This window comes from Bradysia coprophila (assembly GCF_014529535.1).
Source record: "Bradysia coprophila strain Holo2 chromosome IV unlocalized genomic scaffold, BU_Bcop_v1 contig_5, whole genome shotgun sequence".
NCBI lineage: Eukaryota > Metazoa > Arthropoda > Insecta > Diptera > Sciaridae > Bradysia > Bradysia coprophila.
The window spans coordinates 5,548,634-5,573,971 of NW_023503374.1; the positions used below are offsets into that span (position 1 = coordinate 5,548,634).

Sequence of the window (25,338 nt, forward strand, 5' to 3'; positions counted from 1 at the left end):
AACCGTCCGCCGTCCGCCCAACAAATCAATAAAATCTATACTAAGGGGTTCCGGCTTCTCATTCTGCGCTTCTTCGTTCTTTCAATTGTACTTTCAAAATCTGTTCCTTCTTTTGTTAAAGTAATGTATAGAATATAAATCTGCTACTTCATTCGCTTAACGTAATGTTTTCTTTTATATGAGGACACACTAGGCAGAGCTCATCGATTATTTTTGTCTTCATTAGAGATAACAGATGAATAAAGCCTTTCTTTTACAATATTATCTACAATGTGTTCTACCATGTTTACAATAGACTGTTATGATCAGAGCGAGAAAACCGAAGACTAGTTATTATAACTTGCCTTGGGGTACTTGTCAAAGTATTTGCTTCTCTTTCAACGTGGTACGTTGAGAGCGAGAGGACAGAAGACCAGTTTATTTTAACTTGCCTTGGGGTACTTGTCAAAATATCTTCTTCTCTTTCATCATAACACTCTATAATATTTTTGCCACCTGAATTCAAACTCCACAAAATGTACTAGATCAACTAATGCCAAAGTATTATTCGAAAAAATGCTGTAGTAAGAACGCATTTGTCGAAAAGTTGCGCTTTTATTGTCAAAATCGAATTAGAAAAAGTTGGATCCATCAGTGAAAAATTTTGCATATTTTAATTATTATTTTTTTTCTCAATCGAAATAAAATGGATAGTCGCGTATAAAACAGAACGATACGATAAACAATCAGTAGTGCATCGAATAAAGTTGCCTATTAGCGAATCAAAATGTTGGGTGAGCAAATTTTGTTTGAAAAATGAATCAATTGATTTTGTTAAAAATATATATCCACTGACAAGGCGGATGAAATGTCTCCTATAGACAAAAAAAAATCGAAGTCTTTCTCTCCCCCACAGTTGTAATATCTTAGAGTCGAATTTGGATCATGCAATTACTGAAACTCAAATTGCGAGTTGTAATGTGAAAATTTTCTGGGTTTTTCTTTCTCTTATGCAAAGGCAATTGCAATGCAAAGACACATAAATAAAATGTTGGATATGCATGAACAATCAATCATATCCGATAGACATATAGATATTTTAGGTAATAATTTGACTTATTATGGTCGGTTCTATTTTTACATTGAAAACTCTGCCAAAAATTTTCCAATTTTGTTTTTTTGTTTTTTTCGTCTTAGCTCGCGTGTAGTACTGATCAAACACATAATGTTAAATGTGTGAATTTTTAGTGTATCCGTGTGGTGTAGATCATTGAAATTTGTAAATATTTTTCTTCTCGTTTTTACATTGGTGTGTCCGAGAAAGTAATTACAAAACGAATTGAGTCGCAAATAATTTTCATTTCATTGAATGTTTTTATGTGGAGCGTGTACAACTCTCCGAGTTAAACTTGACACTGCCCATTCTGAAACGTCGAAATTTGATCGGCCTGTGATTATAACTGAAATTATCCATCACAAAATTCATAATATTCTCGAAATGCATTCTCAAATATCCCAGACAGTCAGCATAATTTCATGAGTTCATTTTTCTCTCTCTCTATGATTTTCAGGAGCCGTTTCGGGTTTAAAACGCTTACATCAACTAGATTCGCTAATTATCGAAAATGGTGAGTCCCATAGTGGCCTGCTGCTGGACGCATCCGATGCCGTCCAGGCAACGGGCAAAAAATCGGTTTCCGTTGAAGGTTTGCTGGATTGTTTACTGGTTCTGTACGACGAATGTTGCAATTCGTCGCTGCGACGGGAGAAAACCGTTTCCGATTTCATTGATTTGGTGAAACCGATTGTGCAAGTTATCAAACGTTTACGATTGACTCGAGAGGATTTTGAAGTGGTTAAAGTGATTGGCCGCGGTGCATTCGGTGAAGTGTGTGTGGTTCGAATGATAACAACAAATCAAATATTTGCGATGAAAATATTGAACAAATGGGAAATGTTGAAGGTAAGTCGTGTTATAGTTTAGTGTTAAGGTCAAATTTGTTGTGAGGGTCAATGTAATCGTCTCAGTGCGGTGATAGATTACTTTAAATGGTTCGACTAGTGAGCTCGAACCATCAGTGCGTATTGACGCCAGGAAATTGTGAATAGACAATTTAGAATGTTCATTCGCCAGCACCCTCAACTCCCAAATATTCACAATTCCCGAGCTCATCAACCTCAGCCTTACTACGCTTTTCGAAATAAGTTTTCAATTTCGAATCACTCGCTGGTTCACTGAAGTTTACAACAAAGGAAACGAGTCGCAGAACTCGATTACATTCACGAACAAAGCGAACAAGAATTTGATTGAATTTATCAGCAGAGTGGCGATTAGCGGTCAATCTATTTTAATGAAAACTTGTTATGTTTCCAATTAAAGCGTGCAGAAACAGCGTGTTTCCGAGAAGAACGTGACGTACTTGTGTTCGGCGATCGAAGATGGATAACGAACCTTCATTACGCCTTTCAAGACGAAAACAACTTGGTAAATATTCTCGTTATCAATGCAATCGACGCCCACTTAAGCTTACTAATCAAACAACACTTACAGTATCTTGTAATGGACTACTATTGCGGCGGTGACTTGTTGACTCTGTTGAGTAAATTTGAAGATCGCTTACCGGAAGATATGGCACGATTTTACATCGCTGAAATGGCATTGGCCATTGATAGTATTCACAAGCTGAATTATGTTCATCGAGACATCAAGCCGGACAATGGTTCGTTGTTGGAAGAACTGTTTTGACAACAAATTTCAATCGATTCTTTTACAATTTCAGTTATCCTCGACGCTACCGGTCACATTCGCTTAGCTGATTTCGGATCCTGTTTGAAACTTGGAGTCGATGGAACTGTACAATCGAATGTCGCTGTTGGTACTCCAGACTATATTTCACCGGAAATTCTGAGAGCAATGGAAGATGGTCAGGGACGATATGGGACCATTGTCGGTAAGTTAATTTGAAGACAAATAGCAAGAAAGGATTGCAATTCACGTGAAACAAATAATTTCAGATTGGTGGTCACTGGGCGTTGTCATGTACGAAATGCTGTACGGTGAAACTCCATTTTATGCCGAAAGTCTAGTCGAAACGTACGGCAAAATAATGAATCACAAAAATTGCTTTGACTTTCCACCCGAAGAAGGCACCGATTATGAAGTCAGCGACAACGCTAAAGATCTGATGCGTCGACTGATTTGTTCGCCCGACTATCGAATGGGTCGTAACGGCATTGACGACTTCAAAACACATCCCTGGTTCGACGGCATCGATTGGGATACGATACGTTCCGGCCAGGCACCGTACATACCTGAAGTGTCCAGTCCAACGGATACGTCCAATTTCGATGTTGACGATAATGACATTCGATTGTCCGACGCTCTGCCACCAACCACAAATTCTGCATTTACCGGCCTACATTTACCGTTCATCGGTTTCACATTCACCCAGACGAGTTGTTTGTCCGATGTGGGTAAAATAATCAGAGGAAATGAATTGAACAACGAAACAAAAACTGCAAATAGCATCCAGCAGACCGAGGAGAAACGTCTTAGTCCAGACAGTACCCGGCGGCTTCGCGACGAAATCAATGTGTTAACGAAGCGAAATTGTGAGCTGGAAAGCCAAGTGAAAAGCTTTGAGTTTCAAGAAATGAATACGAAACCCACCCTGGATGATGTCGACGGACATTGGGAGTCGAAGATTAAGGAGCTTGAGAAGATGATACGTCAATTGAAGCAGGAAAAGGAGGAACTAAGCAAAGATAAGACTGACACAATCGATAAACTCAAACTACAGGACAAAGAATTGAAGGATGCACTTGGTCAACGGAAAATGGCAATGGCTGAGTATGCAGAAGTCACTGATAAACTGTCGGAATTGAGAACTCAGAAACAGAAATTATCTCGACAGGTGCGTCGCTTCAGTTTAATTGAGTGATCCGTTGAAATTAAATCTGTTTCTTTACCAGGTGCGAGATAAGGAAGAGGAACTGGAAACGGCGATGCAGAAAATCGACAGCCTTCGGAACGACATTAGAAAAGCTGATAAAAATCGTCGAGAATACGAATCACGGATCGATGATGTAATTGCTGAAGCAACGAAGGTTTGTGTTTAGCTGACGACCATGAGAATGTTCAGCTGTTTTTACCAAGCCAAATTCTTTTAAAGGAACGCAAACTCCGAGAGCGAAGTGAAGAGTATTGTCGACAACTACAAGCTGAAGTTCGAACACGAAGCACGTCCGATTTCGGTTCATCGTCTTCCATATCTGCAGACGCAACACGAATGGAGGTTGAAAGGCTAGAGGTAAGTTCATATCTCCACGGTGTTTGTTAAGAAAAGCCGGTTACGAAAACTGTGACAATTTTTGCTCAGGTTCAATTCAGCGAAAAGATCAACCAGCAGCAATCCCGATTCAACGTTGAATTGTCCTCCTTACGAGAACAGTTGCAAGAAGCTGAGACGCATCGTGATATTTTGCAGAGAGAGGTAATTCGTCTCCGGTGAATGCAAACAAGTTTCGCTCACCAAAGCATCTCCCTTTTACAGCTCCAACAAGTTCGAGATAAAATTGACTCGACACGCTTGGAATCACTAACGGACTCCGAAGAAACAATTGCCGAATTGAGAAAGCGTCACGATCGCGAGAAGAAGATCCTTTTGGACGATAATCGAAAGCTCATATCTGAATTGGAAATGCTCGGTGAAAATACGCGACGGTTTCAGGCCGAAAGAATGCAAATGGACAACGATTATGAGGAGCTACGAAGCAAGCGGCAGGCGATTAGCCAATGGGAACGTCAAATATCCGAAATAATCCAGTGGGTCTCGGACGAGAAGGATGCTCGTAGTTATTTGCAGGCATTGGCTACGAAAATGACTGAAGAACTGGACTATTTGAAGCATACAGGTAATGTAAAATTGGAAGTTCGTAAAAATCGTATCTTGCACGGAAATGTACACTTCCCCCACAGGTTCAATGAATCAAAACACAAACGATAAGAACTGGCGCAATCGCCGATCGCAAAAACTCGATAAAATGGAGTTGCTGAATCTACAAAGTTCGCTGCAAAGTGAAATTCAGGCCAAGGCGGCCATTTCGGAGGAGCTTAGCCGAACCAGGGCTGAACTGATTGCTGCCCAAAAGTAATTTCCTAATTTTCAACCCACCGATCAATCGATGTTCAGTGCTAAACAAAAATGTTTTTTCTTTGTAAACGCAGAGATCTGCGAGAGACCAGACAGCGATACGATTCGGTTGGCAGTGATATGAAACGAAAGGAAATGCAAATACGCGAACTGCAACAACGTTTGGAGAATGGTGAAGGCTGTAAGTCAAATTTATGTTCTATTCGTCTGTCAATATTCAAAATTATGATTTTCGTTCTATACAATATTTGTGGCGGTGGTGGTGGTGGTTTATTTTGAGAATTATTTATACTTAACGGGTTTATGCGACCGTGGGTTACACTATTATACATAAATGTTGAATGTCGTCGTTTGTAAATGGTTTATTGGCCTCAAATGAATTTTAGTTGGAAAAACAGAAAGAAAAATTATTGTGGACGGCCTTCTGCTAAAACTCTCTTTTTTGGAAAGTTTTTTTTTCGAAAATGATTTGATTGAAATATATTGGTTTTAAAGATTGAGACAGTCTTTAGTAACTGACTGCACTACCTCAACTTTAACTACAGGGCGCTTTAGGCTTAACTGCTGTAATTTTAACAACACTCGAAAATTACGCTGTTGAAGAACCTCAATGACAAAAATGTTAACAATCTGTCCAACTACTAGCAAATTCTAGTAGTAGTATAATTGGGCTATTTGCAAACATCTTTGGTAACCACAGGCTACCATATGTAGCATAACGTAACAGGAACTCCCATCCTGATTTAGCCCTGAGTCTCTTCTTGCTTGTAGTTAGCATTAAATGCTTCCAACTAATAATACGTGATGTCTGCATAAGAATACGATTTGCTTTGCAGTCACTTCATAGCAATGTCAAAAAAAAAACGATTTTTGTTCAGAAAAATCATCAAAAAAACGGAAAAAAAAATCGCCTAAATATAGGCTAAAAATTTGCGAATGGTACATTACTCATAATATTTCTTACTTGGTTCAATGTCCTGAACGATCGTCATACTCTTTTCGAACCTTCAACTGAAATGATCTAATTTCATAAAAACAGAAGGTTGATTCCTCACCATGTATTTTCAGATCCTAAATTTATTTTAAAAATTTAGACGATATCTTCAACAGATTTTTAAGAGGCACCGGTACTTAGTTAAAATTGTAGCCTACATTTGTGTGCCTCATATTTCATTTTTAATGATATCTTTACATCAGAATCCTTTTTCAAAAATGTGCGACCGCAATTCCGACGACGAAGATGTTAGCTTTAAATAAAAATTAGTTTTGCTTCTAATCGTTTGACCAGCTCTGAGAAAAGTGAGCAGTTTAACGAAATTTTCATAAACTGCTCACGTTTTTCAGAGCCGGTCAAACTGCTACAACCAAATATATTTTCTGTTGAAAGCTACCACATTCGTGGTCGGAATTGCGGTCGTACATTTTTCAAAAAGGATTCTGATGGAAAGATATCATCAAAAGTAAACTAAAATCCAGTATTTAAAAATCGCCCTAATGTACGCTTTTCAGCAAAGCACCGATGCCTCTTAATTATTGTCGTTGTAAACGTGAACTATGAGGTCACTTCATACAAACATGTGCAGTTAGTTTCTAGTTAGTATGGGCCATAAGTGCAGATGTCGAGGGAGAAATCACTTGCCAAAAGGGTGGCAAATAAATTTCTAATTCCTTTCAATTCCGTTTGATTACCTCAGTTACCGGAGCAACTCGTCTAATTGCCTGATTCGCTCTATTTCCTTTCAATTTCTTTTCAATTTCTATTGGTATTTCCTGCCAATTTCATTCAATCCCATTAATTCCTTTCAATTCTTTGTAATTCTACTTCATTTCAATTTCGTTCTATTCCTGTTAATTTCTTTCAATTCCTGTCAATTCCATTTAATTACCGGACTCTACTGTCAAGAATTCTACTCACTTTAGTTGGGGATGCTGTCCCCTGAACTTAAATAAAATCAGTTTGAACAAGAAGTTCAGAGGATAGCATCCCCAACTAAAGTGGTTTCAATTGTAGTGAGTAGAATTCTTGACAATGTAATCAATTACCCGAGTGGTTTCCCCCCAGCAGATGTATTTAGTGGGCCAATCTTAATTGTAAAATTTTCTCAACTCACTCAGCGATAAAAAGTATTGGGATAAACGTTGTATGAAACTCGGTGACAAATGATTTTTTAGACACCTGATGTGTATCTTGGGCCTAAAAACGTTTTTATAACTCGGTGGTATTATCAACTATTACATTAGGTATAAAAGGTTGAAGATCCGAGTTTACCTGTGACTTTTGTTATCAATGGTTCAATGGAATCAAGAGACTTTTCATTTTTATACCGAGTTACGCACGCAACTTTACACACGAAGTACAAAACAAGAAATACCTACTCTTAGCACTAGGGTTGATGAAAATCCATTTTACCACATTAGGAGAAGCCTGAAGAAGCTCCGACGATGTTTTCAATTCATTAGGTCAAACGTTATCGATGGTCGGCATCATTTTCACTTTCTAAATCTAAAAAAGAAATTCAATTGTTCCACAACTGAATTAACTGCTCAGTCCTACATTACCGCGGTTCGGTTAGAGCTGTTCATTAACTTTACACTAAACAAATCCATCTAAAGTATAATGCAGTAAGATAAAATGGTTTGGCTGATTAACAGCGGACAAACAAGATGGAATAGAAGGCAGCAGGGATCTTTACAATCCATTTTTTTTTCGACTTCGGTACCTTAAGCACCGCAGATTGAAAAAAAAGTTGTTAAATAGATCTTGTTGGATTTCGTCGATTAGTAATCGATTGAACAAGCTAAGAATTCACTTACTACACAAAGATTAATAGCTGAATTCGCTGTATCAGGAAAGGAAACTCGTCTGAAGTGGTTCTTCAATCAAAATGCGATCGAAGAATAGGTTTTGTAACCTGCTGTTTGTCGATCTTCTTTTATCTTTCTCTAGATATCTGTAAGTCAATAAAAGAACAAACATGTTGCACAACACTATGCGCCAAGGTGTTAGTTCCATTATCACAGCTCTGATTAAATCCATAGAAATGAATTTACATCATAAAACATGTCACAATACAACTCATGCATAATATTACGATTGTTTTATCCAAACATGTAAACACAATGCTCCACATTCGAGACGTGAACAATATTGTCTCGTCTCACCAGAAAGTGATTTTAAATGATAAAAAATCTTCCCATATCTTTAATGTGCATTACGTTACAGCCGAAGAAATTTAGTTTTCGGGTTTTCCAAAGGTATTAATCTTATTTAACCCACACTTTATCCCACAACATTGGAATCCACAAATTTAAATTTAGTTAACTCAGCGGTCGCAATGACGGCGCTACAGTCACGATTTCAAAATGTGATATAGGGTGGATAAACTAAATTTTGGTTTTGGTTACATTTTCTCTTGGTTTTTAATTATTATATTAGGCTTCTAAATTAAGAGTACCTTTATGCAATATAAACCGTTTGAGTTTGAAAAAAGATGTTTTGTATCAGTGAACGATATAGGAAAGCGTTCAGTACGTCTCAACATACAAAAGAACGTAAAATATAATTGTACATTTAGCCACCCTACGTCCGTCATCGCTTCTATTGTCTTCAAAAACATATTGTGTGCTTGTCATGATATGTATCAGACGTTTGTTTATTTATGTGTCTCATCTAAAATGCTGGCCAGCAAAATTTTGATCATTAAATTCAACGGCAAAATTGATCTAAATGTTAAAATAATTGTGAATAATAGTGAAGTTAATGTGGTTTTGTTTTCTCTTCATAAAGGAATTTGCATCAGTTCGATGTAAAGTGCGGAGCACCATTAGAAAAAAAAACTTGTCGCTGAAGAATGATCAAAAAGTTGCTGGACGCAGTAGCTACAATTAATGCTTTGCAGGATATAGAATCAAAATTAGAGAAACACCAAGAGCCGTCCATTTGAAATCTTCACAATCATCATTTCAACTAAAGGCTTTTTTTTAAACGAAACGCAGATTCGGAACATTATTTTCGCCAAATTACAATTTGGCATAGGAAATAAATTCAACTCTTTGTATAAGTGAAGCTCATGATTGAGCTCAATCATGAAAACAGAATCTGGTCAGGAATAAGATAAGAATATGAATATATGACGAACTTCAAAGTTCCTGATTTATAATCCTGAGATGCCTGCTCATGCAATTATGCGATTTACGATTTCCAAAGAATTTTAATATCAACTTTTAGACAAAATAACAATTTCCAAGTCTGTTTTCTATTTGATTTATTTGATGTATTTCCGACCTCGTTCTAGGGTAATAAAATTTTCTGTGGATTATTTGTAACTTCATGAAAATATTAAGATGGAAAACCTCAGAAACATTCACATAAAAATTATGCTTTCCTAACTAATGTTGAAATAGCCTTTTTGCACTCATTAGGAACTTAGGAAAATAACTACTGGGCAGTCGAGACGGTTTACTTGTAGTCCGAAATTATATTTTGGCTTCGTAGAACACAGATAAACACAAGCGAGAGGAATTATATGATATGCAGTGCATACTGTCCCGTACAATCTTTTTCTAAATAAACGTTATAGTCAAATCGACAATATTGTATTTGTCATATTTTGGAGTTTCTTCACACTTTGGCGATTTTTCTTGACAATTCATCATATTTAGTTGATTTGTTAAATCATCAAGAAAAGTCTCAGAAGTGTGAAGAAACGCCATAAAGACAAATTTTCAATTCTCTATGATCCTTGGAGTTTCTTTACTCTTTGGCGATATTTCTTGGTTTTTCTTCACATTATGGCGATTTTTCTTGTTGATTTAACAAATCAACCATAATGATGAATTGCCAAGAAAAATCGATAGAGTGTGAAGAGAAGAAGAGAAAAATCGCCAGAGTGTGAGGAAACGCCAAAGTGTAAAAATACGTTTTTGAAATGTCTCTACATTATCTTTCGTAAAATGATAGTGTCCTCGGGATCTTTCGTTAAAGTATGAATTCCCTAGGATCGAACAAGATGCCGTTACCTGACGTAAAATAAGAGTTTCCTTAGGATCAAACCAGGCAGCATTTCGTAACTTTTATAAAAGGATAGATTCACTAGCTTCGAACAAATAACGCCTTTTAGATAAATTTCGTAAAAGGATAAATTTCCAAGGATTTGTTTAATCACCACGAAGAATCGCCAAAGTGTGAAGAAACGCAACAAAGACAAATTTATCATTCTTTGTTTTTGCCGGCGTTTCTTCATCCCTTGCCAACTTTTTATTTTTGGCGATTCTTCATGGGAATCATGATTAATGACGGCTACGAGCTTTAGCGAAAACGAATGAGATGTTCCGATCCGAATCTGCGAGCGAACTTCCGTTTCGTTAAAAAAAAAACCTTTAGTTGAAATGATGATGATGAAGATTTCAAATGGACGGCTCTTGGTGTTTCTCTAATTTTGATTCTATATCCTGCAAAGCTTTAGTTGAAGCTATTGCGTCCAGCAACTTTTTGATCATTCTTCAGCGACAAGTTTTTTTTCTAATGGTGCTCCGCACTTTACATCGAACTGATGCAAATTCCTTTATGAAGAGAAAACAAAACCACATTAACTTCACTATTATTCACAATTATTTTAACATTTAGATCAATTTTGCCGTTGAATTTAATGATCAAAATTTTGCTGGCCAGCATTTTAGATGAGACACATAAATAAACAAACGTCTGATACATATCATGACAAGCACACAATATGTTTTTGAAGACAATAGAAGCGATGACGGACGTAGGGTGGCTAAATGTACAATTATATTTTACGTTCTTTTGTATGTTGAGACGTACTGAACGCTTTCCTATATCGTTCACTGATACAAAACATCTTTTTTCAAACTCAAACGGTTTATATTGCATAAATTTACTCTTAATTTAGAAGCCTAATATAACAATTAAAAACCAAGAGAAAATGTAGCTAAAACCAAAATTTAATTAGCCACCCTATATCACATTTTGAAATCGTGACTGCAGCGCCGTCATTGTGACCGTTGTGTTAACTAAATTTAAATTTGTGGATTCCATTGTTGTGGGATAAAGTGTGGGTTAAATAAGATTAATACCTTTGGAAAACCCGAAATCTAAATTTCCTCGACTGTAGCCGATAAAGCAAAAAAAATGTTTTTTTTATTATTTTGTTAATATTGTAGTTCAGACGACAACAAATATGAACAATACGGCGAAGCATTGCGTCCAATTAAATGCAAATCATAGCGTTAACGATTCGGATGATATTGATAGTGAAAAGTCAATCGGTCTGTGCGAATTAAGCGATTTCGATGCGAATACATTCGATGAGAAAAGTTACATCAAACGTATTCTGGAGAATCAAATTTGTGATATGGAAAACAACAACAGCGAACTATCCGATTACGAACGAGCCGTGTTAAATAAATATATGAATGATGTAGACACTGATAGTGATGTGTGCGAATCGCACAGCATAACTCAAACATTTCCGCTACAGCAATTGAACGATTCTCTAACAACATTTCCAACCAAAGACGAAGAAATGATTGCGCGAACTTCATCTGCCACTGATCGGTCGACGGATCGGTCAGTGGCTGGTGGACCGGATAAAGTACATTCGGCTGACAAACCATCAATATTGAATCAAACGCAAGTAGTTAACAATAAACGAAACAATGTTAGAAATAATAGAACTGCTAGAAGTGTGCTTCGCAGACAATTTTCGATATGGGTGGGTGTTACATCATGTCTGTGGGGTTTGTTGTTATATCTCGATAAAACATATTTTTGAGTCGTGTTTTATTGTTTCATTTATTGAATTTTTGTTGAGTTTAATTCGTTTTTTTATTATAAAAACAATTTTTTTTGTTGTCTTGAAATGTTTTTTGTTATTATATCCGACTATGGTTTGATTTTAATTCAAAGTTCAAATTTTATGGTTCGTTATTTTATATATTATTATACGTTCACAATTCATCTGTGTTATGTTATATCATATTTAAATTTAATACAAACTACGCCCCTTAGTCCCCATACATTTCCCCCTTTATGTTATCAACATACCCAGATCAAATCCCACTTAAAACCTCTACAAGGTTACTCTCCTTCATTTAATAGTCACAATAATTTTACTATGAAAAACATCAGTTGGTTGAATACGTACGTTCTGAGATGTATTTTTGAGTTAAAACACATTTACGATGTCGTCGGCTCTTTTTTTTTCAAAATTCTTTGGTACCACATTTCGCAAGATGTAACATTCGCTTGCTTGAATTTACTACAATACTGATTTTGTGACACTGCTTGCGCAGCGTAAGAACTTTTAGGCGATACTTGTAACTCATATTCGATATAAGATTAACAAACCAATCAGATTAACAGAACCGATGATGCAAAATTTAACCTAAATATTTGGATCACCGTCAGGTAGAAATTGTTTTGGTTTTCATCGAAGTAGAATGCTTAGGGAATTTATTGTTGCGTTCGAATTAGGATACCTCGGATATCAGACTACAAAAAATTCATCATTCATCATGTCTATTAGGGGGGAACGTTCTTTACCAGTTGCTCTTATCATTCATTTTTCTTGCTGTTTTAAATACACTTTATTAGGTTTTCTTGATATGACCAAAGACATATTCGACGTTTTCAAATCAGAACTTTTCTATTTGTAAGCGAATGAACGAATTATAGCCGACTGAACAGTGCTCACAGTAAAATATGTCGTCTTCCGTTTTACTAAAAGCATTTAAGAAAGGAAAGCATATCGCATAATCATTAAATCTGCTACCTTTTGTTCAACATATATCCAAGTGTTTGATGCATATTCTATTACTTCATTTGTATGAACGCATTTTACCTTATAACCATACCTTATAACCAGAATACCGGACCCAGTTCTTCGCTTACTTTTATAGTCGTAGTCGGAAACAGATGACAAATAACTGTTTTTAAAAGTTCAAAACCTGTTCATCTGTTGATTTTTGGGATGATGCAGGCTAAAATCTTTATACGTTTTTTGTGAGTGCGACCAGCGTTTCATTCGACGTCGTATATTTTTGAAGTCACATTACTTTAACAACACGAAAATCAGTTACTTTAAACATGTTTTGCTTGTCATGTTGTTTCGGCAAGTGTGAGGGTTGCGGAAGGAGCCGAAGGCGCCTGCAGTATTCATACAAGCCAAACCAATAATTTACAAGCATTTACAAGTCATTTTACATGCTAACGGGCGGTAGGTGCATTTTCGCTGTCAGAAAGAGTGACGTAAAGTGTACTTTACCGCCCGCTAACATATTTAAATGCATTGATAGGACACAAATCGCGCTAGAGCTTTCGATTATTATCAGAATGTTACATCTTGTTACTGGTACAATAATTTTTTTTCTTTTGATTTTCTTTATTAACAAAATTTCGTGTTGTTTCTATATTAGTGATGCTATGACATTCATTTGGATTATGTTGTGATTGTGTTGTCAATTTTTGATATTCCAAAATGAAAGACTAATGTTTTCGTGTCTGTTATGCGTAAAAAAATCGTCCAAAACGAAACGATTTAAATTTTCAATAGAAGAGAATTTAAACGTTTGCTTTTAGCGCATTTTTTCCTTTTTTTGGATCAATCAGTTCGTGGTTCGTGTTATTTTTTGTGAGTTTATCTCTTTATTACGTTTTGTTGTGCTGTTGCAAAAAAAAAAACCGATTATTATGTTGTTCACCAATTGGAACGTTGAACGTGATACGATGTCTTTTATTTTGCAGATGACATTACAATGATCACAAATATGAAAAAACCAAAATTACAATTTAATAGCGATGTTAGCGCGAAATCAAAAAATCGATCGACACAAACAACATCAAAGGATTTCATAGCAGGTCAATCGTTTTCGACATCACACCACCAGTGTGGTTGTGTTCGCGAAAATGGTTGCCGATCGCATTCTTGTCAGAAACGATCAAGGTCTAAAAAATCGAAACGCAAAAAGAATTATTGAACCAGCGAGAATCAGTATGTGAATCCGGTCTCAGAATATTTTATTCCCATTTTGAGGGTTTTTTTGTGGCTATTTTAAGATCGCAAAAATTTATTTGAGAAAAGCAAATTGTATCTCTCTTTCTATGCAAAACATTTTTTTTTTCGTTTTTTTATTTATTTTTGAAATGCATTTATTTACATGCATCGTCATCAATCATCTCAGTTGTTTTTTTCTTCTCTTCTTTTCGGCCGATTATGGTTTTTAATTGATTTGTTTTTGATTCGGGTTTTAATTGCGACTACATCATTATTGTCGGATGAAAATTGAAACCAAAACAAAGTTATTAATCCGAAGGTCAATCACGGAAGAACAATGTTTATTATTTGCCTACAAAGTGGATGGGTACTTGCATTTCTCAAAATTAAATTTACTCTTCTTGAATTTACGTGTTTTTATTTTAGTTAGTTTGTTATTTAATTTGTAAAAAGAAAGAAAAAGAAAACAGAAACTTAAGAAAAATACACCACACATTGTTATTGTTTTTGTATATTTTTTTCTAAGTTTATTCTATTAAAGCTCTAATTTATTTTACCTTTTTTATGTTTCCATTTTTTATTGATTCTTGCATTTACACAGGATTTTTGTTCGTTAACTTATAAGTCGACTTTTCCATGTATATTGTACCTAGGGAGTTATTTTCGGGGTGTCGAACTTATAATTTGAAGTCATTATCTATCTCTTTACTATCAGCGTAATATGGGCCTATTCTTGTAAAAATACATTTTCCTATATTTGCTGGCGAAATTTTATCAAAATCAGGTAGCAACTATTTCCAAAAAAAGGTCCAGACTCTTAAAATCCATTAATATTGCGTAGCAAAGGACAAATTTGTGAAATCGATATCAGAATCTATTTACGCGCAAAGTCAATCAATTTTTTAAACCGAAAATTTGCTTCAGCTGTTTTACCAGCTGGTCCACTCATACAAACACATTTCTCAAGTACTGGGAAAACTGTTTAAACACGTCTATGTAGTATCTTTGCATGAGTTGGTAAGCTAGTAAAACAGCTGAAGAAAATTTCGGTTTAAGGTTGGTTCGCCTTACCTGTAAGATTTGTTTATTTTTAAACTTCGGGTTGAACATTTTATCACAATGAGGTCACAAAGTACTCATGCTTCTAAAGTTGAATGGGAGTGAAACATGTATTTTTAAAATGAACATTCATACTAAAATTCCTCTTTTTTAGGGTGCACGCTTTATGAATGGCCCCGATCCGTTTAAATTTGAAGTGGGGAAATGATTTATTTTAATTTTGTCACAATTTGATTGTGGGGAAATAATTTTTTAAATTGATGTTTTAAAGTAACTTCCATAATTTCACACGAATTTTTCCCATCTTTGATTTATATTCAAGAGTTTTCGGGTTGTGATAAAAATAGTATTTTACATGCTACATGCGTCGAAAACCGTACTTTTCATGTTTCAAGCACGTCATTCGACGCGCTCAGCATGTAAAATCCATTACATAGCTCGGGATAAAAATGAAAAATCTCGTTTTCCTGTGTTTATTGACCTCGGCTTCGCCTCGGATCAACTAAATTCACACAGAAACTGTACTTTTTATCATTTGTAATGTAAAATTACATGACTAGGGATAAAAATATGAAAAGTAGAGTTTTAGTGTGAATTTAGTTGATCCGAGGCGAAGCCGAGGTCAGTAAACACACGAAAACGAGAATTTTCATTTTTATCCCTATATGTAATGGATTTTACATGCTGAGCGCGTCGAAAGACGTGCTTGAAACATGAAAAGTACGATTTTCGACGCATGTGGCATGTAAATAACTATCAAATGATAAAGGCTTTCTACCAAATTTTGTATATTTCTTGCACCAAACGATCAAAAATGTTACAGGATTATTTTGCATGCAGTATTATGGATAAAGTCGAGGATAAAGTATTAAAGATGTTGAATCATTGCCTTAATTTTTTAAAGAATCCTGAAACTGTGAAATCTCTTACACGCATTTTTTGGGAAGGATAACGAATACTGATTTTTTTTTATGCCAAGGAGCCTCTAACTTTCACTTTTCAAAGAAAAAAGAAACGAATTTTTGACAAAATACTTGCAGCTCGGGCCTTCCGCTCGGACAACAATACTTCACAATCGTCAAAAATTACTTTCTACTTGTTATATAAATAAATACTACGACGAACCTTGAAGGTCCTTCAGAATCTTTCCTTATACTCAAAGAAACGATATGATATAGGACACGAATGATGATGGGTAGGATTAGGATACCCATCTTAAAAAAAAAAAAGAAAATATTAAAAACAGAAAAAAATCTTCAACATTCGCATAAAATAGAACATCCACCGGAAAATCCATTGAAACCCTTCGACAAAAACAAAACCTTAAACAGTCCACGAAAATCCTGTCAGTGATATTATGCACCAAAAACCAAACCAAAAATATTCGACCGACCAAAACGTTCCTATCCACCTTTTTTGTCTTAACTGTCTCAAGGGTTAGTATACACACATTAGATAGAAATTTACCATGGTGCCAATATAACTGCCACTAAACATAGTGTCATCGTTAAAATGATTAATGATTTGAAAATGTTTTTTTTTTTATTTTGTCGACCAAATTTTTTTCTTTTTCAATCAATTAACTAGTATAACAAACTATTGCTAACATATTTTTTTTTTAAATTTTATTCGCTGATTTGTTGTGTTGCCTCGCCGCTGTGTTCCCGCCCAAAACATACCCCTATTTTGTAAAACGCATCGCACACAATTTTTGACACATATACAAAATTACCATTTAACCGATGTTACTGGACCAATTTTGATAAATTAACATCCATCGTGCGCTACTACTAAATGCCATATCATTTTGTGTACAAATCGCCACAAAAAAACAAACAAAATCTGTAGTTTTGGAGCGACCATCATCACAGATGTCTTATTTAGATCATTTTTTGAAAGAATCTGGTGGTAATTCGATTTCAACGCACAATTCATCGCCTTTAGCTACTGTACTGGTAACTACATTTTTGAACATTTTCGCTTGTTTGCTTTTTGTTTTAATTAACGAGACAAAAAATTCGTCCAAATTTTTTTATATTATCAGCCATCATCGAATTCATTATCTCAACCGTCCCAACACAATACACAGAATCAATCGTCTACCAGTTCGTCTTCCAATAATATACAAACTCAGCAAACTTATAGTACAAATCCGTTTGTACATTCGCAACAACAATTACATCAACAACACCAGCAACAACAACAGATGATCCACGGATATTCGCTGGAGAGCGAAGATGGAGATATTGAAGATAATCGACAACATAGTTTGTCTAGCTCGAAGAGCAATCTCAGCGACAATTCTATTGTAAGTAACCCAAAGACGAGAGAAGAATATCCCTGTCCAACAGTGGTTTTTCCCTCAATTTAACATCACTTCCATTGTTTATTCAAGGATCAACCAAGCGTTCACAGTTCAGTATCAGCCATTCAGAAACAAAAGATCCATCAATTCCTTGTACGAACATTTAGCAGTCCAACGAAATGTAATCACTGCACATCCTTGATGGTAAATTGATGGAAATTAAATTCAACTGAATGGGACATGCATACTGATCGAACCGTTTTTAGGTTGGCCTTACTCGTCAGGGAGTTGTTTGTGAATTGTGTGGATTTGCGTGTCACACGATCTGTTGTCAAAAAGTACCCACACTGTGCCCTGTACCATCTGATCAGACTAAACGACCTCTCGGCATTGATCCGACTAGGGGAATCGGTACAGCTTACGAAGGTTATGTGAAGGTACGTTGTATTACGGTTCCTATCGTTCAGAAAATGGTCGACCAAGATCTGAATTTGCTAATTTTCCTTTTAAATTCTCTTAGGTCCCCAAAATGGGAGCTGTGAAACGAGGTTGGGTTCGTCAATTTGTCGTGGTTTGTGATTTTAAACTGTTCCTGTACGATATTACTGCTGATAGAAGTGCGTTGCCTAGTGTTCACGTATCACAGGTATGACTAGCGTTTCGGATTTGGTTTTTTTTTTTAAATAATTTTTTGAATTCCGATTTTTTCGAAAAGGTGTTGGACATGCGTGATCCCGAATTCGCAGTAACTGGCGTCAGAGAAAGTGACGTTATTCATGCAGCTAAGAAAGATGTTCCTTGTATATTCCGGGTACGATAGATAGGTTCACCATCAGCCGAATAGATTTCAATTTTTAGCTAAATTTCAGATAACTACGTCGTTAATCGATGGTGGACCATCATCGCACACATTGATGCTAGCTGATACCGAGTCGGAAAAGGCGAAATGGGTGGTAGCCTTAAGTGAACTACATCGTATTCTCAAGCGCAATAATTTACCAAACACAGCAATATTTCGTGTCCGTGAAGTGCTCGACAGTTCGTTGACCATTCTGCGTTGTGCATTGTGTGCCCTGATCATCGATCCCGATCGAATTTTGATGGGCACTGAGGATGGCCTATTTTGCTTAGACTTAGATCAGAGTGAAATGGCTCGCATTGGCGAAAGTAAAAAGATTATCCAACTCTGGCACATTGCCGAAGAACAGATTCTGGTGATTTTGTGCGGAAAACAGCGACACGTTCGCCTTCTACCCATTCGGGCATTGGAGGCAACGGATGTTGAATGGATTAAAGTGGCTGAATCGAAGAATTGTTTGACCGTTTGCACGGGTATTATACGACGCAACCCGCAGATCGTTTATTGCATCGTAATGGCACTGAAGCGTCCCAACAACCAGTCGCAAGTTATTGTTTACGAAGTGAATCGGAATCGAACGCGTCACCACAAAATGTGCGAATTTACCGTTGCGTATCCGGTGCAAAGTTTGCAGGTGTTGTCTGACATGCGACTTGCCATTGGTCACCAGAGCGGTTTCACGGCCTATTATCTTCAAGGAGAAGCTCAAGCGATGTGTAAGTGTGAACGAATCATGTTATGCGAACCGCTCAAAACTTATAGATGTTTCCAATCATAGCTTTGGTTCATCCGGAAAACCAATTATGTGCATTCTTAAATTACTCGGGTGTTGATGCATGGCGAGTAATCGAAATTCAAGGTAAAAATAGTGAAATTACCCATAGCCCTTAGATGGAACAAGTTTCTGTAAAAAAAACTTTTTTTTTTACTTCCAAAAGGACACGGCGAATTCTTGCTCGTCTTTCAAACATTGGCCATTTACGTTGATTTGCAAGGTCGTAAATCACGTGATCGAGAAATAATGTATCCTGCTGTGCCGACACACATAAGTACGTTGCATTTTTGGCTTAGTAAAAGCGTGACTTCCATAACACTGCAATCGGTTTTCTTTCAGCTTACTGTGATGGTCATTTACTAGTCTTCTCGGAAACACATCTTGATGTTTTCAATACCCAAACTGCCGAATGGGTACAGTCCATCGGCTTGAAACGATCGAGACCGTTGAGTCTACACGGTAATATTGCGACAACGTTCATCAATGATTCGCCGATTCTCATCTACTTTGCCAACATGCATACGCGTAAGGCTTAGTTTATTCACTATCCAGGAAGGACATTCGAGAAATTATAACAAAAATCTATTACGTTCTTAGGCGAGCTGCTGAATACATTTGTAGCTGGTGAACGAGATGGAAGAGTAAAGCCAAAGCGAAGATTTTCGTTGAGAGAGTCAAATAACAGAGCTGGCGCCCGAACGTAAGTTATTCAAATCAGTTGCACCGACACAGTTTGTAACTCTCTTCATGTTGTGGTTTTAACAGAACGGATCGACGATCTAAATTGATATCCGCCCCCACAAACTTCAATCACATTTCGCACATGGGTCCTGGAGAAGGTATTCAGAAGCAACGGCTTCTCGATCTGCCAACGACAATCGAAACGGCAGATCAAAATACAATTCAGCAACAACGCATTTCGTCTACGATGAGGCATGCACCGCCGCCACCTCGTGGTCCACCGAGACCAGTATTACCGCCATATAATGGTTCGTATTTCCTAGATATATTAGATTACGGGTGAATTTCATTGTTACAATACCTGCGATTGACTGAGGGATATAATTCTCGAACGTTTACAGTTTTCGAAACAACTTACAGTTACATTAGGAGCTGGTAAATCTTGGTTTGGGGAATGGTAATAATTTATTTTTCTCATTTCACAGGTTCCAAGCGTGTGGCTCCAGCTAGACCAAGAGATCAACCACCCTCCTTACCAAGATCGCCTAGTCCGTTAGGAAGTATGTCGTCTCTTCACGATGTTTTAAAGGTAAGTTTTTTATTTCTATAAAACCGAAAAATTTTTGAACTTATTTGTTCGAATGAAGTGAAAATTTCCTGCGAAGCGAACGATAGAGATAACTCTCGCACGCCGAATTACAGTTAAGCTTGTTTCATCGGTTTTACCAGCAGGCCCGATAACACAAACATCCATTTTGGTGTATTGTTCATTCGAACGTATCTGGTAGTTGAAGAATCTTACAAGCAGTGTGCTTGTTTGAGTGGACCAGCTGGTAAAACAGCTTCACATGGAGATTTTGATCTACCTTGACTGCAGAATTTTACCTTAGACACGCATTGATTGATTTGATATGCAAATGATTCTATTATGTGTCCAATCGTAAGTGACAGTCGATTTTTGCAGAAAACCTCAGAGGATTTCTTGGAATGTTAGATGATTTGTTTCGTCGAAACGTAATCACATTCCTCGGCTTTTAAAGGTTTTTCGGACAATTTTAAAATTTGTAAGGACTTCACTGAATTTCGGGAATCTACCATTTGCAAGGAATTTCGAAAGATTTCCAAAGAATTATTTCACGGATTTGACGAAAGATTTTCAACATTTTACGCCTAACATTCGGTCTCTGATCTACCACAATTTTTCTCAATCCTCACTATCTTGGTGTTCGGTTCCGGTTTTTGATTCGGATAAATCATACTCTGACCATGTGACCATTTAAAATTCCATCCACAAACTGAGAAAGAAAATTTTTTGAGAATTTCCAGTGATTTTCTGAGTGTTTTCTTTACCGTTTTTACTGGATTTCCATCAATTTTTAAGGATTTCCTTTTTGAGTTTTGAGGGGTTTTCTGGGATTGTTAAGTCCTTTTTTTTTGGTTGGCTGAAGATCTTTTGAGAATTTTGTAGTTTTCAAAAGTTCTATGGATTTTCTACGTATTTTTTTTCCCGACTGACAAAATATTTTCTAGTTGATGTCTGTTCTTCCCTATCAACAATGCTAAAATTGCCAATTTCTAGGTTGTTGACTTACAATCGGGCTCACAACAAAGTGTAGCCAGCAACAATTCCAGTACAGCGTCTGGACCACCATCTCCAACCGCAGATCGGCTTAGCTCTAGTTACGATTCTTAATAAAAAACAAAAACAAAAAAAAAACAAAATTTAACTACGGACACAGACGAATTCGTAGTAAACCCCCTATTTATTCTAACAAGATTTTGTGTAATATTTTTTTTTATTATTAAAAAAAGCTTTATTTATTAAGTTGTATATTTAGTTGTATAAATAGTAAACTACTTATTAACAAACAAACAAAAAATTTCAATAAAAAAATAATTTTAACTCTAAAAAAACATTCATTACACGAGAAGGATTTTGGTCTTTTAATTAAAATACCTAAAATAATCAAGCGTCTAGTGAAAAGTGATTTTTTTTTTGTAAGATATAAAAAGCAAACAAATTAATCTCAAACAAAACAATTAGTCTTTTCTACCAATTAATAATGAAGGAAAAAAAATTAACAAAAACAAAAACAAATTGCAATAGAGAAATGTAGAATGAGTGATTAACAAAATTAAATTAATGCGACAATAATTATTCTACATTTACCTAACTTAAATTAACCAATCGTTTTTAGAAGAATGTATTGATTGGTTTGTGTAGCCATTTATTGTTAAAAAAAGAGAAGTGAAAGAAAAACAAAACAAATCAATACGTGAGTGCTGCTTGTAACCTCAAATTTAAGTTTTAATTTTATTGTCTCTTTTTTGTACGTCCAATTAATTTTATTTTTTACTTTGATATAATTTATTTTTCTATTTTTTTTATACAATTTTTGTTTTAGTAACAAGGAAAAAGTGTTATTTTTTTGTATCAAAACAGCAAATTCCATATTTTAGTGAACTATTTAGAAGTGGGATGAACTATCACAAAAAAGAAAAGAAAGAAATCTCATTGACTCGCACTCTCTAAAGCAACTCTATTTCTATAAACGAAGATGTTGTTGGTAACAATTTGTAACCCTCACGGTTCATGATCGTCACAAGTCGTTTCTAACGATCCTTTTTCTGTCTCCTAATACTAAGTAAATTGCGACCGAGATCGTGAAACTGTAAATCATTTAAAAATTTCTTGAGAAGTGAGGTAATTTGTTCCAGCTGGAGTTGACGTACACACATTCTTTGTATGGTAAACTATCGAAAGAAGATTTACGAATAGTTTCTGTCACTGTTTCGATCTGAGAGACACAAACAGCATTTTTTTATTGGTTGAAAACATGAAAAAAATTGCCACATCTCATCACCAAACTTTAGCAGCTTAGTCACACTTTTGTGCTCCTCTGGCGAAACATAAACGAAAATGTATTTAATACATTTCCTAGGTTGACGTCATCTTAGACATTCTTCAGCTTGTGCTTAGATTATCATTGATAATAGGGAGCGGGTGTTGGTGAATTTAGCTGTTGCAAAACCCTGCAAATTTTAAAATAATTCAGCACTGTAATGCAACTTGAAAGGGAGATTTCCAGATCTCGACTAAGATAGGCTTCAAATAATCGATGATTTATCAATGATTTCTGAGCGTTCGTCTATCTCTATCTGAAATGTTCTTATTTCCATAACCTGATAAGAAAAACAGAAATTTCAGTTTGTTTTCAACTTACTTGGTACTGTCTCCTACGCAAAAGTTGTGATGATTAAATTAATATTGGAATCTCTTCTGACTAATCTCTGATGACTAAAAGTCGGTAACGCTACTAAAAGGCAAATGGTTTTCTCAATGAAAGAAAAATGGAATAACAGCATCCGTTGTTCTCCACATAATTTATTTTTCGGTTTTTTTAAGTCCATGTCTTGTGAACTAACTTATGTTTCGTTTTGTATTAAGTTACTTTGTTTCAAAATTTAATAAAATTCAATTGGTTACATCCGATTTATTTCAATTAAAATATTTAAAAAAAACAAAATCCAAATATTTATATGGCCAAATATCCTTCAAATTGGCATTTCTATTTAAAAAATTATAAATTAATTCTAAACAATGAAGAAACTGTAAACTACAAAAATGCTAATCAATTACATACAACTTACAAAAAAATGTATTATTCGAATAAAGAAACAATTTCAGTAAATTAAATAGGAAAGAAAAACGAACGAAAGAAAAATTCATCTTCCATTCAACAAGATAATTTTTAAACACTTGCTATTATAACTCTAATCTATGTTTGTTGTATCATAAAGAAAGAAAAACAAAAATTATCCTAGCTACGTAAACGAAATGAAGAAGAAAATAAAAGCAAAATGAAATATCGAACGGTTGTTATAGTACTACTCTAAAACATATGGAAAATTCAGTCTGTAATTTAGGAAAAAATTGAATTCATTATCCTGAATCATTCTACTATTCGAAAATTCGTTTTTTTTTTTCATTTAATTAAAATATAATCTCTTTCGTATTTATTGATACTTTACGCTTTACTTTACGTTTAATGGCATGGAAATTACGTTATCTGGTTCAAGGAATTAAAGTTTCACCGAATGGTAAATGCAAAAAGGTCAACGGTATTTAAGGTCTTCTCAGACGAAAGTTAAACAAAAGTTCAGTTGTATGTACCACGAAGGTCTATTAAAAATGGAGTGACAATGAAATTTGCCGTGTTTGAATGCTTTCAACAACATTAGACCAACCTCGAACGTTTTCGATACCCAAGGTATCATCTACGGGAGTTGAAACCAAACTGTTTGGTTTCAACTCCCGTTGATGATACCTTGGGTATCGAAAACGTTCGAGGTTAGTGTAATAATTCGTTTTGTTACGTACTTATTTATGTGTGGAACAATAAGGTCAACAAACTCAAATCTATTGATTTAGTTGTTTGTCATAAATGATAATGTTAACATTAGACCCTTTTCACAAAGAATTGTCAAATATTTCAACTCAAACATAGAGCTCTTAAGACCTCAGGTCTTCAAATTTGACAATTAAATTTATCCGAAATTGTTGTTATTAGTAATTTCAGCTTATGGTACAATGAAGTAAAAGTCTATAAAAATCGATTATCCTTTAATCGTCAAGCGTATCGCAAAATAATCGTTGGATCTATTACATCATTTGTTTGAAGTATCGTCAAATGTTTTGATTCAAAGTCTTCCACTTCATTGTTGTAGCATAGATTTTGCTATAAAACAGAACATTAGTCTGTGAGCCCTAGATTTATTATTGTCGTTCGTCATTGTCGATGTCGTTCGTCATTGTCGATAACAGATGGATTTCCGACTTTAAGTTGTGAAGTTGTGGGAGGTGCAATGCTCAAGTGGTTGAATCAATTAAAACCCTTTTTTATTTTGAATTGCACTAAAACTTTTATTTGTCCTGACGGGTAGTATCACCATAGGCTGATAATTGACTTTAAGTTCAATTTCAATGAACTATTTCGGAAAAAAAATTAAATTTTTATAGGAAAGTAATGAATACTCTGGTCGAACTTAGACACACACAATCAACTTTCTTCGGGATTGTCTAGCGACTCAGCAAATATGACACAAATACCAAGATACCTAAACTGTTGTTCGTTTTATAAATGTTTTTGAAACCTTGCATTTACAATAAGCCGAGGGCTGAGCTTGATAGTTTGTTCATCATGAATGCTAATTCCTTTGACCGTGGAAAACTAACACGTTTCACATTGCCCTTGGTTTTTCTAAACAAACTAAATCGAGTTTTTTTTTTGTGATAATTTTAGTACGTTTGATTTTTCTCATAAACAATTAATCGAAATTTATATTAATTAGAAACCGAAGAGTTTTCTCTTTCAAAAAAAAAAAAAAACAAATACAAAAAACGCAATTAAAAAAACAAAACGAAATATCAAATTTACAAACAAAATATCGAAAATTATTTCAATTTTTTATACCAAACGATAAACCTAAAATAGAAGAGAAAACAAAAACCGCAA

General features: G+C 35.4%; 1 protein-coding gene across 1 annotated transcript; it reads left to right on the forward strand.

The window, feature by feature from the left end:
• The first annotated feature begins 602 nt into the window (after positions 1-602).
• LOC119071870 (serine/threonine-protein kinase Genghis Khan) lies at positions 603-25,194 on the forward strand. The gene is made up of 26 exons (XM_037176933.1): positions 603-773; positions 1,551-1,942; positions 2,360-2,464; positions 2,531-2,699; positions 2,760-2,930; positions 2,995-3,893; positions 3,952-4,086; positions 4,152-4,289; positions 4,359-4,472; positions 4,533-4,893; positions 4,958-5,129; positions 5,207-5,313; positions 17,051-17,157; positions 17,247-17,510; positions 17,598-17,711; positions 17,774-17,944; positions 18,028-18,153; positions 18,223-18,318; positions 18,377-19,082; positions 19,145-19,225; positions 19,305-19,415; positions 19,481-19,666; positions 19,739-19,841; positions 19,907-20,130; positions 20,308-20,411; positions 21,402-25,194. The coding sequence occupies exons 1-26, from the start codon at positions 767-769 to the stop codon at positions 21,513-21,515; spliced, it is 5,277 nt and encodes a 1,758-aa protein (XP_037032828.1). The 5' UTR covers positions 603-766; the 3' UTR covers positions 21,516-25,194.
• Positions 25,195-25,338: the final 144 nt, after the last annotated feature.

What these genes read in the sequence shown, in the direction of transcription:
- LOC119071870 (XM_037176933.1), top strand. An exon ending in GTGATATTTTGCAGAGAGAG is followed by an intron (nt 4,473 to 4,532) that starts GTAATTCGTCTC and finishes TCCCTTTTACAG; the next exon opens with CTCCAACAAGTTCGAGATAA. An exon ending in CTCTTCACGATGTTTTAAAG is followed by an intron (nt 20,412 to 21,401) that starts GTAAGTTTTTTA and finishes GCCAATTTCTAG; the next exon opens with GTTGTTGACTTACAATCGGG.